The sequence below is a fragment of the Petromyzon marinus genome, chromosome 47 (assembly GCF_048934315.1).
Source record: "Petromyzon marinus isolate PM22_M1 ecotype Great Lakes invasive population chromosome 47, UKy_Petmar_22M1.pri1.0, whole genome shotgun sequence".
Taxonomy (NCBI): Eukaryota; Metazoa; Chordata; class Hyperoartia; order Petromyzontiformes; family Petromyzontidae; genus Petromyzon; species Petromyzon marinus.
In genome coordinates this window covers 6,403,125-6,420,777 of record NC_133713.1, presented here as the reverse complement: position 1 = coordinate 6,420,777, position 17,653 = coordinate 6,403,125, and the positions used below count along the sequence as shown (strand labels likewise).

Sequence of the window (17,653 nt, the reverse complement as noted above, 5' to 3'; positions counted from 1 at the left end):
GCAACAAACAGCGGTGAGCACGCTGCTGCTGAGCCCCGTCTCACCACCCGTTACATAATGCAAGAGGAAATTTCCCAGAGTGTTAGTCTCTGAACTTCACTCCCTGTTTCATAAGTGATTGATCAGTATTCAAACGAGATGAGTGCTTCTGTTTGGCAGTATAAGTATATATTGTGCATGTTTGGAATTTCTGGGTCTGTCTGGAATATTTCTGCATGGTGAGTGGGAGGCGTAGGATAAAAAAAAAATTCGGTTTGGAATTTTGAAATAAATATTTAGAACGTTTAAATAAATGTGAGGCCTCATGCACTTTTAACCCAAAACTCATTTGTGAATGTATGCGTTGCGGCCCCTCTTTATGAATCCATTCCTGGATGAAGGCCTTCCCACGCTCGCGTCCGTCGTGAGGATTGTTTGACCATACGTCATTGCGCCTTGGTGAAGCAGGTGGCCCAAGACCGTTTTGATTACCGGCCACAAGTGCCGTGGCCGGTATTTGAACTCGGGTCGTTGGGCTCAGAGCCCGGTGCGCTAACCACTGCGCCACCGTTCCACCGCTCATTTACAAGGGCAGTATTTGCACGCAGAAATATATACAAGTGCAGATCATTTCCTCTGTGCTTCTTGAAATAAATGCACGCGGATACAACGTCATTTAACATTTGGGAATGATACGTGAATCATCTTTTCAAATATATATATAAACATATGAGCTCTATAAAACTGGTTTGACATTTTCCACAGGCGGTGCAGGATACAGACAAAAACAAACGTTCAGGCGACGGTGTTTGGTTTACCTGCAAATAGTCAACATAGGATGCTTGCACAGACATCCTCAGGTTGTCCCGGATTTTATGTTTTCAAAAAGATATTTTTTTATGTTCGCCCAGTGGAAAGAAACAACAAAGTAGAATTCCTTAAGGGTGCAGTTCGCTTGAAACAAAAACAGAAATGTTCCATAACACCATCGCGGGAGCTTACTCAGCTCCCCGAGTGGGGACATTCATCGTCGCCGACATCGCATTGTTTGAGATTTCGACAGAAAAGAAAAGTTCCACTCACGTCTGGTGGGAATGGGGATATTAACATTTTTGATAATTAAAAAAAACAACGACAACAAAAGGCATGCGAGTACCGAATGAAAAATATTGCAACAACACGAGGGACAAATTGTGAGAAAATGTGCTTGCGGCTTTTTGTGCACGGATGCAAGCGGTGCTCGGAGGGTGACGTGTCTAGAGATTTGCGTTGTGGGACAACTCACATCATCATTACTACTATCACGCTTGTACACACACGAAAGCCTCACCGAGTCACGTGACTCTTTTAGTGGGAGCGGGGGGTCCTGCCAAGTTGCCCCAGTAGGGGGCGATGATTGTTACGTATATTCCATAATTTGCCATGTGCGAATGCATTTTTTTTTGCTCAATTTGGGCCGTGACGCCGGCACATGATGGCCTGCTCTTCCAAACGACGTCACGGGGATCTTTTAACATCCGCTGACTGTGATGCAGACGGCCCCCGTAGTTTTTCTGTTTTTTTTTTTAATGCTTGATGCTCCCCTAGTATTCCCGTCGCAGTAACCAGCGGCGGCCGCCGACCGAAAACCGTGAACGTGTGCAATGAGCGGCGAACGCGCGACCGCTCGGCCGCATTCCACGAGACGATGGTCTGGTGACCCAGCAGGCAGTTCCCATTGGCCGGGCGCGCAGCGTCCGTTCCCCGGGTGTTTACCTGAGACGCGAATGTTTTTACCGTGCCGTCTCTTTGTTCGTTTATTTTAAAACATCCACAGCTTGGCGTCCCCGCCCCCCCCCCCCCCCCTCCGAAGTGCGATGGGATTTGTCGTCGGGTAAAGAGTTGACACGTCTCTCGAAGTGAGCAAGAGCTTTTGGAAAATGACGATGGAAGGGAATTCCAGTCGACGAGCGTGAGCCTAAGGCTGCCGCGACATAATTTTTCAAGATGCTTTTTGATATATCCACTTTCAAGATATGTACGTATGAGTGGTGAACTTCCTTCGCACCGTACACAAACAACCGTGCTAATGGGAGGTGCTGGGGAAGGCCACCAAACTATGGGTCTCTGTGCGAGTCTTTTATGTATGTATGTTGAACTTCTTTTGCACTTCACGTAGCCAACCATGCTAATGGGAGGTGCGGGGGAAGGACAAACTAAACACAAAAAGCAGTTGGAAATAAAAGAGTTTTCAATCTAGATGGTTTAAAAGTGCATAGCTCCAGTGGCTTCCTAATATCGGAACAAAAGAGCATTCCAGACGGCCGGTAGACATCTTTGTTCGATGGCTAGCTAAAATCCTCAGCGATATGACGATTACCCTGATATCAGTTCCCATAACTTTATAATTGTATTTTGCATTTTTGTTCTATGATAAGGTTACCTGAATGACTGTGATACGGGACGCGTTACATTGGCTACCTATCAAACATATGATTGTTTGCAAACTATGCCAGCTCGTCTGCAAGAGTCTGCATCGATCAGCTCCGTCCTATCTTGCCGAGCGGCTGTACCAACCTCAACGGAACCCCAATTTTACGCCGGCTGTAATCCAGAGCCCATGGCGACCGTTCTGCTGTATCCTTGCACACGACCTTGTCCGGCGATACGGCCAGGGCAGCTTCACCGGGGCCTCGGGGCCAGAGACCTGGGCCCGGTTACCGGCAGCAGATGTTTGAGACTCCATCCTTAAAGTCAGTTTTCAACAGACATAAAACAGAGTTGCACTCTGTATGATCAGCGCACATTCGTGATGGACTGGACTCGTCAGAACGTGTGATAACGAATGTTCAGACGGACTAAATGTTCTACAACTGCCATTCACTCAACCCAAGCCTTTCCACGACTCTTTATAATCATTATAATCTGCAGTGCTTATCAAGGTTCATGTTGTCAATTACACAAAAAACTAAATATAATTTCATGGACCACTGCAATGATGGCATCATTTAATCGCCACGCTGTCATTTAACAGCATAAAATATTTAACAAGTATATTTTAAACTTTAATTCAACATATATTTGCCATGAAATAAAAATACGTGCGAAAAATTAAATGACCAACGGTCATGGCAATATCTTTTAATTTCTGAACGGATGGTTCGATTACCGTGGACCCTCGCATCGCACGATGTGTCGTAGTCTCGCCACATTGCGACAACTTGTAACGCGAACCCAGCACAATGCCCAGTGGCCCACACTTGTGGTCTCAATTCCCGCTGGGCGACTTGTGAAATACATCTGGTTGGGATTTATGAGAACGTGAATTAATTGAAGCGTCGGCTTGCCAACGCGATTGTGTTACGCGTGTTTGGACAAAATTCCCAAAGAAATTGTTCCATCGCGGCGATGACACGTAGCCGTCTGTGGCTTGTTCTGCTGTTGTTTCTTCTGCCAAATGAAATCGGCGATAATTTGATGACTCCATCATCAGAAGCGGAACCCCAGAAACAGCAAGTGGAAATATTTTTTGCGATACCCTAGGATACATCGTAAAATGCAGACGCAGTGTGTCCTTGGGATTAGCAACTCGAATATAAGTTTTATTTTGTAGATGGCGGGTTTTTTTTTAAAGCAAGGGGTCAAAACACAATCTTTCCCATACAATTTCCTCACAAAAGATAGCCTTGTAAATGGAAATAAAGACTCCTAACCATCGAGAGGAATGTATTTACCACGTCTGTAGACTGCACAGATACCTCTTTGTCTTTTGATGCTATAATCGTAGCGCCAAGCGAAGATTATCACATGGGCAATCCTGACTTAAATGTCAGATGTGTCCTCGAACATCTTATATAGGCAGACACCCCCTGCCCCTCCCCCCCCCATCTTGAATGCCTTGAATTCGTGACATCCGAGCACGATGGTAACTGTTTTGGTTTCTCTTGGACAAGTAAGATAAATCTTTATGGGCAACTTGGGGAACTGATAAAATGTAACAGATGTAAAATTTTACAAGAATAACACATTAATGGCAATCTCTCTGCTCTTGCCTCCTTCCTAAGTTCATCTGGGACATCTTGTGTGAATGTGCTGTGTCTAATTTGTTTTCCTAGTCTCCTGATGTTTACAGCCTTTGATCAATCCGCTGCTGGATGAAGGCCCCCTCCCTCCACGGCGTGTCGGTCATGGGGGTCGTTTGACCATACTTCCCCACGCTTGCTGAGTGTGGGCAGCACCCCTCTGGCATCTCTACGTGCCATGAAGAAGGACGAGCGTCCAAAACGTCGCCTTTTGTTTACTTTTCCTTTTATAGAAGTATTGACGAATGTGTTGAGTGGTTTTTTTTCGTTCGTTAATTATGCTTGTGGACCACTGCATAGGCGGCAGCATCGCCAAATAATTTGGTCACGGTGGGTTGGTGAAGTTGGGGATGCTAGCACCGGTTCGGATATCACTCGCCACCGATGATAGCCGTGAGGAGTAATCGTACTCAGGTAGCCGGGTTCAGAGTGCAGTGCGCTGACACGTCCATTTGGTTTGTTTTACTCAGGTCTCTCTTGAACAACATTTTGTTTTTTCTATGACTTGATTCCTACCTGGTCACAAATAAAGATCCCACGTTATTGAATTAGCAAGGATGACCTTCAAGAATGCATGCCTCATTGAATTACAAGTTAACATACCATGTTGGATTTTTTTTTTCTAAGCTGACTCTTTCGGGTCTGGCCTTTGTTGAAAAATCGTAATGTTTTGACTTCTTAAAAATCACAAAGCTTCTCAGGCCGAGGAGTAAAATGGCAATAGAGTCATTCTTTCATCACTCCCCGTCGTCGGGTACTTGGGGGGGGGGGGGGAAACGTAAACCAAACTGCGAGGTGCTTCCCACACCAAATCAAATCAAGTCATCGTTACAATCGCTGTCCGTGCCACTCTAATGGCACTCGGCTATCGCTCAGGCAATATGCTTCACAAGCGAGTATCGTTTGCAATAGTTTAACAGCAGGGGGGAGAGATGTTGCAATCTGGTTTCCCCCCCCCCGGCCCCCCAATACATTTTCAGGTAAATGTAAAAAATGTGGAACTTGACGCCGGCTGCGATAGCCGCCTCCACTTTTCTGCGAAGTGTCCGCTACAAGAGGGAATGGCGCACGCCATTTGCTTTGTAGCAGCGGGCGCTTCGTTGACCAGGGCGGCCGCCGGGCTTCTACCGCGAACCTCCGCGACAAGTGGAACATTCTCCACCGCCCATAGCCTCGTCTCCTCCGCGCAGTAGCGGAACGTTCTGCCCGGAGGCTTTTGGTCATCGTAAAAACAAAAAAACGGACGGACGCAACAGCAGATAGATCAATGTAAACCCAGTTTCAATTCGCCAACGGAACAAAGTGGATTCTGTACCTACGCGTGCGTTTTGTGTACGTGTGTTGAACTTCTTTCGTACCGTGCGTAATCAACCGCGCTAATAGGAGTTCTACTGTAGTCTTTGCCACTGATGCCCTTAATGGTAGCCAATGCGGAACCTTTTTTTTTTACAGGTTACGGTTCAAAAAATTATACGCACTTCCCGTGACCAACTATGACCCCAAAAGTCCAAATCATCCGTGCGATCCCTGCCATCCCTGCTCCATGAACCATTCCTCCAAAACTCACCTCGTCCCTGCTTCCTCCAAACCAAGCCACACTCTCTTATTATCCCTGTGACGTTATCGGCTCAATGACAGAGTGCCCGTCGTAGATGCCACTGCAATTTTAATCAACGGGCAGATGACGGGACGTGTGAACTTTGAATGCTGGCAGATGCCTGCAATGCCTCCCCCCCCCCCGCCCATGGCATTTTGCGCAACCCTGAGCCAGCGTTGGTTAGCATCGAAAGATGTCGGCGATGAATGGGGAGAGACTGAAGTTTTTTTTTTTCATCGGGTGAAGTGGCCTGTTGCTGGGTGGCCCAACGAGTCGACGGCATAAACAGTTGTGAGTTCAAAGTTCAAAGGTCAGCGGTGTGCTGACCTTTGAAGACGGCGTGCAACGCGCTGCCTGGCCATCGCGCTGTCAGTGCTTCGGGGGAAATGATGTGGGGCTGTGGTCGCACGCACGAACATTGAAATTGTATCGCCGCCAGCTCGCGTCGCACACGGCGGGGGTGGGGAGTGGGCGCAGAGGAACGGTGGCGCGACCGGGGATGGTGCGCGCGTGCGCTCGCTCTCGTCTGCGTACGGCCGACGTCGAGGGGGGTGGGGAGGGGGGGGGGTTTGGCTCGTCGTGCCGGGGGACTGCTTCCTCACGGGGGGAGGCAGGAGCGGGAAACGCCGCGGCCGCCAGATTGGGCTCGCTTGGTCGACGCGCTCCGCCTGGGAAAAGCAATGAAGTGATTTTTGTTAACAGTCTGTCTATTGATCTGCTGACTGTGATTCGCACACTGGGCCTGTTTTATTTTTATTTGTTTCGCCAGAGTAATGTTTACTACTGATAATGGTGTTTACTTTGGCCACTCTGTGCCATCTCATTCCCTCCACCGTGACATTTCAAATGCCTAGCACAATTATTATCACTACGCCAAGACTTTAGCTTTGGCGTGCACATTTATCCCACACAAAAAAGACGAAAGTCACCCATAGAGCCTAACAGACTGTTTGGGCAATTGTTGTTAGCGAGCACCTATGAAGGCCGGCAGGGCATACGATGGTGTGGATGGCCAAGGTTACACCCAGCCACCTTTGTCTCCCCAGTGTTGAAGTTTACACACTGCACCTGGGACTCATTTACGGCTGCGTCAGCTTAGGGTAGGCGTAGGACCAGTTTATATGTTCATCACTGATATTGTTCGTGAGTGGGAATCGAACTCTGGCCGCCGGATTCATAGCACGGTGTGCTAACCACTAAATTACCACTGAATGCATGTGACTATACACACACACAGACAAGGAGCCCTGTTGTGTATCCTTTACATAATTATTTATCCAGTATCACAAGACCATGACGGATGGCATCAGGAGATATCTCCATCGAGCGGAGGACAGAGGATGTCTGATGGTGGCCAGATGTTAGCTCTCTCGCCTGGTATGCAGGAGGTCATGGGTTCGATCCCTACCCTGACGCCTGCTGTATATTTGGAGTTTGCGTGTTTTCCCCGTGGTCACGTGGATTTTTCTCTGGGTCCTCCGGTTTCCCCCTCCACATTTAGAATCAACATCACACGTTTAGTGTATTTGTCTGTTATACATTTGCACGTGATAAGCTACTTCGGTGAGCTATCATTTGTGGCCAGGACGCTTTTGAAAAAGAGTTACGTAGCTCATTGGGCCTTACCTGGTTAAATAAAAAAAATTGTGAAAGTTGTTGAATAATGCATCGCATATTAGGACCATTTATATGGCCAGCATCACTCCTCAGCACATCTTTTGTTTCAGCAGGTGCCCAGGAGATACAGTAGTTACAGCAAACGTAAGACATCCATTCATGGGATTTTTTCCGGGTAACGATCCGGTTTCCTAACAAAAGCTAAACACGTATTCATGGATTTGGCGCAGCATCTCAAACGCAAGAAGGCTTGTGAAAACAACTCTCAGGACTCGGAAAAGGCTTCCCCGAGTAAACTAAGGGCATTATACTCGTGATCCTGAGACGTGATACCAGGTACTCCTTTTAAGAAGAAGTGATTTAGGGACTAAACCCCTGGCCAGATAAGAGACATGGCGAGGAAAGGTTCGGAATTTATCCCGGGTCGTAGAGAGATTACCAGGGTCATGCCACCATCCTGGATACTTGGAGGGTTTTTCAACTCTCAAGGTTGTATACATGCTCGAGTGCTCAGAGCAGTGCAGTGCCGACGCAGGTATGAACAACATTTACAACTGCCAAATGTCTTTTTGCATAAAAAATATACATTCCCGAGGAAGGCTGACCTTTGGGCTGGTTGGGCAATTCTTTCCGTTTCCTTTTTCACTTTTTGGCTGCACAGTCACAAGCACAGTTGCCCTTCTGGATGGGTGAATAAAAGACAGTTCCGAACAAAGAAAGGAATTTGCGGCATTTACAAAAACCAAAAAGGAGAACCACATGCCTTTTTAGATGATTATTGAATTATGACTGTGCTTTGATGAAATTTAAATCACTTCGCTGTGGGCAAACAAAAAATTACAGAGATAAAAAAAAATCGCTCCATTATCCCCTTGTTGGTATTACACTTGCTGGTACTCAATATGTCTGCAACTGTCGCAACACAATAATGGTCACTGTTACATTGGGACTAGACCGAGTGTGAAACTTTCGCAACACTTGATCGTGCCAACGTGTTCGGCGGGGGGGGGGGGGGAGTGGGGGGGGGGTCGAGGTACCGCCCGCATTGTGGCCGTACCTCGGCACGGCCCACGGTGATTCCGTTACACGCCGCCCGCTTCACGGTGGACGATGAATATCCCCGTGAAGTCATTTGGAACAGTTGGGGCCGCTTGCGTGCTGAATTGAAAGCGGTGGTGATGATGATGATGTTGTTGTTGACGATGACGAAGGTGTCATGGTGGATTGATGATCACGATGTATTATGTGCGTTTAACTTCTTTCGCACCGTGCATAGCCAAACCGTGCTGATCGGAGGTGCGGTGGAAGGACAACGAATATACGCATTTGAAAGTGCTTAGCTGCAGTGGCTTTCTACTATCGGAAGGAAGAGCATTCCAGACGGCCGCAGAAGCGCGTCCGAAAGCGCGCGATGATGCGGTTCGCCAAAAGCCGCCGCTGCGAGGATGACCGGAGTTCGCGTGTCGGCTCATGACGGCGGCTGCGGCGGTGGTATGGCTGAGTAGGGCGGTCGTGATGACGTGTCCGCGTGCCCGTGCCTGCCCGTCCCCGCGTGTGCGCAGGGTAACAAGGTGTACGACGGACCGTGCAATGGGCGCGACTGCTCCGGCGGCTGCAAGTGCTTCCCGGAGAAGGGGTCGAGGGTGAGTCCCAGCGCCATCCACCTCCCCCTGCCATCTCCGCGTCTCTCCCCCTTAACGTGCCTTTGCCATCCAAACAAGCGCTGCGCGCACACGGTACCTGGGCACGCTGTCGTTTAACGCAGAGCTGGGATGATTAGTCGATGAAGTCATTTGTCCTTCCCCCACACCTTTCGATTAGCACGGTTGGCTACATAAGGTGCAAAACAAGTTCAACGTACAGACGTGCATCTTGAGTGTTCTCGTCCTGGTGATACGAATTAAACTTGAAAACTTGAGGAAGTCAAGCAATGAACAAAAAACTCAATCAACTATCTCCTTTTGTCGTCGATTACGCGCCCAACATTTAAAAAACGGAGGCTGACCACACGAAGGCAGGAGACCCCCCCCTGCTACAGGCCACGCCCAACGTGGCGAGACAGCCGATGGCGATGACGTCAACAAACCACGCCCATAACCTCCCATCCATCGGCACATGTGGGAACAGAGGCGAGGTTTCACCCCCCCCCCCTCCCTATAAGTTTTGTAACACCTGATGATTTTGCCGAGTAATTGAAACCGATAATCGGTGGAGTAATTGATTTGCTCGGATAATCATCAGTTAGCCCAGCTCTAAATTTGGTGCTCCGATACCTCTTGGCATGATGGGGTGACCGAATTTGGATATTCGTTTGGATTTTGGGCATCATCTCTTTGCATCGATCTTCGAGTCCTCTTCATTCGTGTTCCTGAGTAATCTACTTAATGAGAGTTTTTCAACAGTGTGGTTCACTGTTCGTCTCGACGAGTGTCCGTCATCTTCATGAGCGGTTCTTGCAGTAGTTTTCCCAAGTCTTTCAGTCATGTCCTTCGCGAGTCTCCTTCACGATTCCTCAGCAGTGCAGCAAAAATCAAACGTTGTGCTGCATTGCTATGCTGCTGCCATCTACGCTCTCCACCTTTCACCGAACCGCGCTGACCGGCATGGTGAAGTATGTCCAAATAAATAAATATCGTGATGGGGAAGAAATCAACACGTTCACCAGTAACAACACTGCGTATATATGTGTGTGGCCTTAAATGGTAAAAAATGTATAACAGCTGACGTTTCGGGACAATGGCCCTCCTTTGTGGCACACAAATGAAGAGGCCAGAGAGAGATGGACTGGATGGTAAGCGTTGGACACTGCATCCTACACCATGGATCCCGATTAGAAAAAAAAACATGTTTTCCGACGCCCAGTTTTGTATCATGAGGCTAATTTTGACTGCTTGACTGTGACGTTGCCAAATTTAATTGGAGCCGTCAGACGCGAGTCCTCAATGTGATCGACACAGAGGACGCGCCGCTCCCAAACGAACCACCTTTAGCCGCTCGCTTGGGCGTATACTTAGGGAACGAGTGAGTCACGGCGGTGCTGGATGGTCCCCGGCCGCTCGACCCGTATTGAGCGTCGCCGCATCGAAACCGCAACTCAAACCGAGTGGAACACATGGCAGACGGCCGGCTCAATGATCACGGTAGCAGGAGATCTAATTCACACGTTGCCTCTTGAATGCAGGCACTGTGTTGACAGTAAAGAGACGCGTGTCGGAGAGAGACCGCGCATTATCTTACTCGTAGCAAGTAACACAACCCCCCGCCTGTATACGGCAGTCACCCAAAAGCTTGTTTAAATTGGCCCTCAATAACAAACGTTCCATTTTCGGACGTTTGTGCGGTCAATGAAGGTTCATTAATTGGCGTGCGCTCCGGGTGTGGGTTAACACTGTGCATCTGTGCGAAGCACCGCAGAGTATTCTCAATATTTTCCGGCTGGCAACTTGTGGGCGTCTATCGTGTGGCGGCCGGCAGAGGCCTTGCCTATGTAATGATTCGGCCTTTTGGAGACCCACCGCTCCAGGTCACAGGTCACATGGCTAATGTCACAGGTGCTTTTCAAACGATTCCAGGGAGGTCAGGTCGGGGGTGAATATCTGGCACCGTATTCGCTGGAGTGCAAGACACTCCAGAAAATAAGACGCACCCCAGAGATGTGCCCGGTGTCAATAAAGTTATACAAATATGGTTGTGCATATAAACACGCACGCACATACCTACTGGATTATAAGATGCACCCCAAAATTTTGCTTGAAATATGGGGGGGGGAGGTTCATCCGATAATCTGGAGAATGCGGAAATTCACGAAGGTTTAAACCCAGACTCTCTCTCGGTCCAGCGATCTGACCCGGAAAATCCCCACGAGTCTTCGTCTAGGCGTGCAGGAAACAGATGCGTGATTTGTAAACATCCAAAACAAACGTCGCACACGTGTAACGTTACGTGGGAAGGTAGAGCATGCTTGGAGACGCGTTTCACTAACAGTGGAAAAAATTATTAATTTTCATGATTTCTGTGTCCCTGTTTATATTACATACACTGTAAATAATATGCATGGGCTCGTGTAGAGCGGGTAAGAATCTTGGAAAACAAGACACAGCAATAAAAAATCAAATTTGTGAGCTCAAGATCCTTTGGGCGATGAGGCCTTCACAGCTATGGTCCAGTAATCTACCCAGCTGGCACTGAAGATGATACCCAGAATCCCACTCGGTCCAGTAATCGCTGAACACATGAACATTATTCATCGGCTGGGTCACACAGGCACAGAGATTTTGGGTTAAAATGTGCAGTGCCGGGCAGATGCGTGACAGAAAACAGAATTCTAGATGGATAGATTATCTCAATAAGTAACTAGATTTGTACTTGCCACCAGGAAAACACAGAGCTGTTCAAAAACAATATAATGGCTGTGACATTCCTGCTCGAAGGCACCGGTGGAACCATCTGTCACATCAGAACATCAACAACAGGCCGATGTACACATCTCCATCAATAGGGGAATTAAAGGCAATCCACAGTCGCGCAAATGTGACGGTGCAATCCAGACAACGGACCGTAGAGTAAACCACCGGTGTGCTCTTCTTCAATTGTTGAACGACAAAACTCCACGAACTCTCTCACTGCTGAAGCCCTCTTGTCGTGGCCAGCGGACCTCGACATTCCTGAACATGTTGTCAAAGATTGCAACAACGACAAAAGCAACAACAACAAAAAACGTTTTTTTTTTTAACTGTTGAGTGAATGTACTTGTGAGAATAGCGACATTACATAGTGTTATGAGTTCGAGACAGCCTGGGAACCGGTTGCCATTTTTTTTTTTACTTCAAAACGAGCTTGACTTTATTGAAGCATAAAATTATGCGGCTCTTTTGGCAGCCGTGCACCAGCACGAATGATTTGTATTTGTTTAAACCTCAACAAATTTGTCATTATATTCTTGGTTCTTTCGGTAAAGTCACGTAGAAGGGAAACAATAAAATAATAATAAAATAATAAAAAGACAGAGGTTATTTGCCAGCCATCTGCCTACCATGAGAGATTCGTTCATGAGGCTATCCACATATACAAACACAGATAATTTCAACCGAGAAGATGGATTCTGGCTTAGCAATCATTGGAAGGATTTGATAAACCATTTCGGGTCTTAATTGATTGTTCACGCTTACGGTGGCTTTCAGACTGCTTCCATTATTTTTGTCTCCCCCCTCCTCTTTTCCGAACATAGATGGACTCGTACATCTGAACAAACTGCCAAATCGCTCACCGTGGTGCTAACGTAAAAAAACCGCCACTTTTTTCAAATTTTCTTGCTGTGGTTTTCACACCTGATGATGATTGCTTGTGTTGCAGTCGAAACGTCGTGAGAATTGTATTGTTTTATATTTTTATTATTTTATTGTTTCCCTTCTATGTGACTTTACCGAAAGAACCAAGAATATGAATCCCTGCAGTCACGAAAGCTTTAAATCAAAATTTGTCGTTACCACTGCCTGATAGCGAAAAATATATACAGCACGCTGATGTTTTAGGCAATGGCACTCCTGCAGAGGAGAGATACGGTGGGGGGTGGGGGGGGGGGTGCAGGGGAACGGGAGGTTGGAGGTTTGAGAGATTGTGACTGACTTGTAGTTAGAGATTGCTCTCAAATATGTGGTACTGATAAAACTGTGACATTTTTTTAAATATAAAGTTCGCAACTTAAACGCTGTTAAATTTGCATGTGGATAGGTTTCTATGAGTGGACATCAAGTGTTAAAAACTCCAAAATATATGCCGATATATAAATCATTGTCAGCCAGAGTCAGTTCACTGTTGGATGAAGGCTTACCAAAATTAACCGTCATCTTCCATGATCCCTCGATGTTAATATCATTCGTGTTTGTGTGCGTGACTTCACCACCGGAGTAATTCGGTTCTGCCGTGGATTTCCTTTGGCTCGCCTTTTGGAAAAAAAATATCAAATTGGGAAAACCGCGAAGGAACACGAGAATTCTCTCCACGCGCTGATGGGCGTGGGTCTTTCAATCGCCCCCCCTCCCCCCGCCGTTTCTTCGATGAGGTCAGGGAAAAATCTTAGTCAAGAAAAATAATTACCTGCTTTCTCAAATTACCGACGAATGTCCTCGCGGCATTTTCCTGGCCAATCGAAATGACGCACGTGCGTCCTCGCCGTGAGAGCGGCGCAAGCGATGCGTCGATCCTTTACTGAGATTTCCAAACGTTTGCCCAACTCGAAAATCCCGACAGCCAATTTTTTGTTTGCTCAGTGAACACACAAATATGCGCGCAAGGTAAATATACACGAGAAACGTAAAACATGCATCGCGTTTAATCGAGTGGTGGCGCATACAGTTCTTGCTTAGAGACATTTCACTCGTGGTATGAAAAATATTTGCTTATAATAAATTATGTTTTCGTGTTTATATTACATACACTGTCAATAATGTGTGTTGATGCATTGGCTCGTGTAGAGCAGTCATAATATTTGATAGCAAGACACAGCAATAAATGTGTATCTTGGCATAATATATGCGTACCAGCATGATTTAAGTCTCCTGAAATACTAACCTTTACCTGCAAGCCTAGCTTAGCGCACTGAAATACCTATCTCATCCTACCAGCATGGATGTCGTGGGTTTGTATATTTGGACTTTGCGTGTTCTCCCCTTTGTCGCGTGGATTTTTCCTCCGGGCCCTCCGGTTGTTCCCCTCCACGTTTAGAATCGACGTGCATTTAGTGTTTGGCGGCTATGAATATTCCACGTGATAAGTCACTTGGTTGAGCTATCATTTGCCATAGCCAAGTCGCTTCGGAAATGCAGCTATTTAGCTCAGTGCGCCTTACCTGGTGAAGTAAAAAAATAAATTTTAGTTTTTTTTTTTACTAAGCTCACTGGAATACCTCGGCTGGGTGTTCCCTGATGGATCGGCATGTCACCGCAAAGGGGTATCCATCTTCTGCGGTACACTTACACATTTCCATTAAATCACCTCAAGCATTCCCTGTCTCAACGGCCGATCGGACGATTCGATTAAAGCGACCGTGCGTCCCGGGGACGCGGCCGCTACGTGTGCACTGTTCAGTGTGCGGAAGCGTCGTCATCTTAGGACAAGACTTTGCCAGTGTTTTTACTCACGTGAGCAATTTGTTTCATCATTAGCCTTTTGTCAGCAGGGTTCCGTGTTTTTTGCTTGTTTGGTGGTGCTGGTGGTGGTGGTGGCGGGGGGGGGGGGGGGTGTGCAGTCTGCGGTGTTTTAGAGACGGTTTTCAAGGGCATTTTGACGAAACGTAACAAAAGCCGCTCGTGTGCCGTGGGGTTGGAGGCATTTTTCCCGGAGACGACGTCAACACCAGCCGAGATGAAAGCCGCTGAAAGCCGCGTCGCGTCCTGCTCACGGAGCAGGTGTGCGGTCGCGCAACGGAAGCCTAAGAGAGAGAGAGAGGCCACACAGGCAGGGAGTAACCCACCGTTGCCTCCTCATTATTTTTTTCGCGGCTTTGGCGTGAGCACAAGCCCGAAAGGCCAAGCGGGCCAGTGTAGCGGAGGCGATGGTTACCGCGTTTCGTTGAAATGAGCTGAATGTACACATACTTCGGTGTGAGATGATGGGAGGGAATTCCAAATTGGGAGCAGTGGTGAGGGAAAGGAGAAGTGTTTCGACTGGCAGCATAGCAGTTGAACAGTTACATGGTCAGTTTAATACAGCTTTTGTGACCAATATTATCCATAATGGAGGTTTTTTTGGATTAGACCGCATCAATATAAATGTGTCATTCAACCCGCCACCATCCAACACCCGTGTGCTGTAACGAATTGGCATGTTTTGTTTACAAACCTTATTAATTGGCTGTGTCGGGTGGTGGCGGGTTTAACGACACATTTATGCTTACTTGATCTAACCCATAAACCTCTAAAATGGACAGTTATATGGTGGTAGTTTCTCATCTCTCTGCCATGAAGAAGGGCCATTGTATTGTGACCTCCAGTGTGGTGAGTGGGTGTGTGCATGCGTGTGTTGCTGCCGTATGTATACATATTGAACTTCTTTCGCACCGTACTTAGCCAACCGTGCTAATCGGGGGCGGGGGGGGGGGCGGGTGACCTGCGGTGTGGCAGTTGATCGCGGCATGGATGAGACGACGCCGTCAAGTCTGGTAGAGCAAATCCTCAACGTAGGCGGGGGAAATCCGTGGGTGAAGTGCACGGTGACAATAACCACGGAAGCAGCGATACAAAAGCCGCAAGGAGATGACCGACTACCGGTGAGCGAGTGACTGGAGTGAAATGGTGAGTGCTTGATGAACGGCAAAACAACAACAAAAGCCCAAAACACTCGGTCCGCATTTTTTGTCACGACGACACGCTCACATCCACGACCTGGGAGGTCGGCCTCACGCCAGCAAAACGTCGTCCTTCACTCGTCGCCACCAGGGAAACCCTGGCCCCGCAGGTCGAGCAAACCGTGACGGCAGAAGTGGACCCTGCTTAGGCATGGGAGGTGGGGCCCAGAGGTCAGGGGTCCTGTGTAGAGGTAAATAAACGCGAAGCCCTTACGACTGCTCACTCACGTGACTGCTGGCGGACGGGCCTCGACTAGAGGGAGCCCTGTAGAGCCCCGCTAGAGGGTGTTTGGCCTACTATTTCACTCTGGGGTCTGAATTAAACGTGTCTTAGTGAAGCCTGCGACCCTTTTGGAAGAGCCTCCGCTACAGAAAGCTCCTAGAGAGTCCCTCTGGTGCCTTTACAGACAAATGTTATCTCTCGTAGCATTTGTTTAAGCAAGCAACAATCTGGACTGTTTTCGACTGTCTCGGTTTTATCAGCAGTCAGGCTTGTTTAACAAAATTCTGCTGCTGGATAATATTGATCTGCAACACCCAATTAGTCGATGGACTAAAAAATAATTGTCTTTATATTTGAAGACAGAACTGAGTTCTACTTCTATATGATTTAACCCATAATGCACCTCAACACACAATGAGTTTGTTGCAAATTAAACTGTGACACAATCTTTAGAGTTTAATGACACCATTGATTAGACTATTTACGTTTAATATTAAAAAAAAAAATTGGGGGGGGGGGTGCGGGAAGTAAGTACTAAGTGACATGGCAGTATGTGTGTGGCTCATTTCCACGTCGACCCGGTGTCATCTCAAGTTGCACCAGAGTTGGCTAGGGTAAAAATCACGTAGCCCGGCTCGAGAAGGAGAACCGACGATGGCGAAGGCTGGGATGCCGTGGGATCAAGTTTGGCCCAGCTGCCGTGGGAACTTGGGAGCGTTGGGCCCGGCCTGGTGAGCCAAGCCTGTTCTGATTGGCGATGGCAATGAGAAGTAAATCGAGGGGATAGAGAGGCAAAAAACTATTTTAAGCAAGGGACAGGCACTTTTATCTGGGTGGATCATAGGTCAGAAAGCGGAGCCGGCACCATTTACTTCCTGAGTACAAATCCATGCACTCGGGTTTAGCGAGCTGATGGTCTCAGTGTGGTCAGCGTTGACTGCACATAAAACCCATCGTGAATAAAGAAGTACAAAAATAATCACTTAATTCGGAAATTTCCAGCTCGGAAAATCTTCAAACTATTGTTTGACTGCCATGTGGCAAACTTTCATATCTGTTTGAAAGGTGAGAGAAATGTCACTTGAAGGGATCTCAGAAGTAGTTCTGCGATATCCCCTTCCGCGGGCCGTTCTCTTTCACTGACCGTTCCCTTAACGCGGGCGGGGGGGTTATGAATCGCGCAAAGAGCACGATTGTAGAAACATTTTGAGAAATAAAATTTGAACTCTCGTCGTGGCACAAGACAGCAGCAAAATTGTTGGAACAACATCCCTCATTGCCGCAACGAATTGTACCACAGTGCCTTGGTTTTCAGCACCACTATTTTATTGTTGCGCTTAACCGTACTATCGCGTATTATTCTTTTTCTCTCGGAGGGATTGTGGTGGTCGGCGTGAAGTCAGTAAACCCCTCTCCCTCATGTCCTCACCTGCCACTGCTGGGCATGCCCACTCCCCCGCCACCCCACCCCCACCTTCCACAACCCCCACCACTTCCCAAGCAAGCCCAACTCAGTGTCCAGCGTAAGGGGTGGTACCTGAACAGGAAGAGGCGGGACCCAAAGGAGAAGTGGGCGGTCCTTAAAAGGAAAGGTGCAGAGCCTAAAGAGGAAGAGGTGGGGGCCTAATCGGGAATGGGTGGGGCCTACAGAGTAAGAGGGTGGGGCATAAAGAGGAAGGGCTTGGGCCTACAGAGGACGAACTTCCATTGTTGAGTTAAGGTAATGAAAGCGTAGAATCCAATACGTGCTGTAGGCAGTAGCAGCATGGCTTTCGTGCCGCATATGAAGCAATTGGCGGGACCCCGGGATCCCATCACTGCCCCGGGGTGGG

At 47.8% G+C, this 17,653-nt stretch overlaps 1 protein-coding gene across 3 annotated transcripts in view; it reads left to right on the top strand.

Moving 5' to 3' along the window:
- COL4A6 (collagen type IV alpha 6 chain) overlaps positions 1 to 17,653 on the top strand; it is a 186,591-nt gene that overhangs the window by 36,982 nt on the left and 131,956 nt on the right. For all 3 annotated transcript variants that reach the window (XM_076074332.1, XM_032971838.2, XM_076074331.1), the window contains exon 4: positions 8,817 to 8,897. In XM_076074332.1, the coding sequence (XP_075930447.1) occupies positions 8,817 to 8,897 (81 nt within the window). The remainder of the gene's footprint in view (positions 1 to 8,816; positions 8,898 to 17,653) is intronic.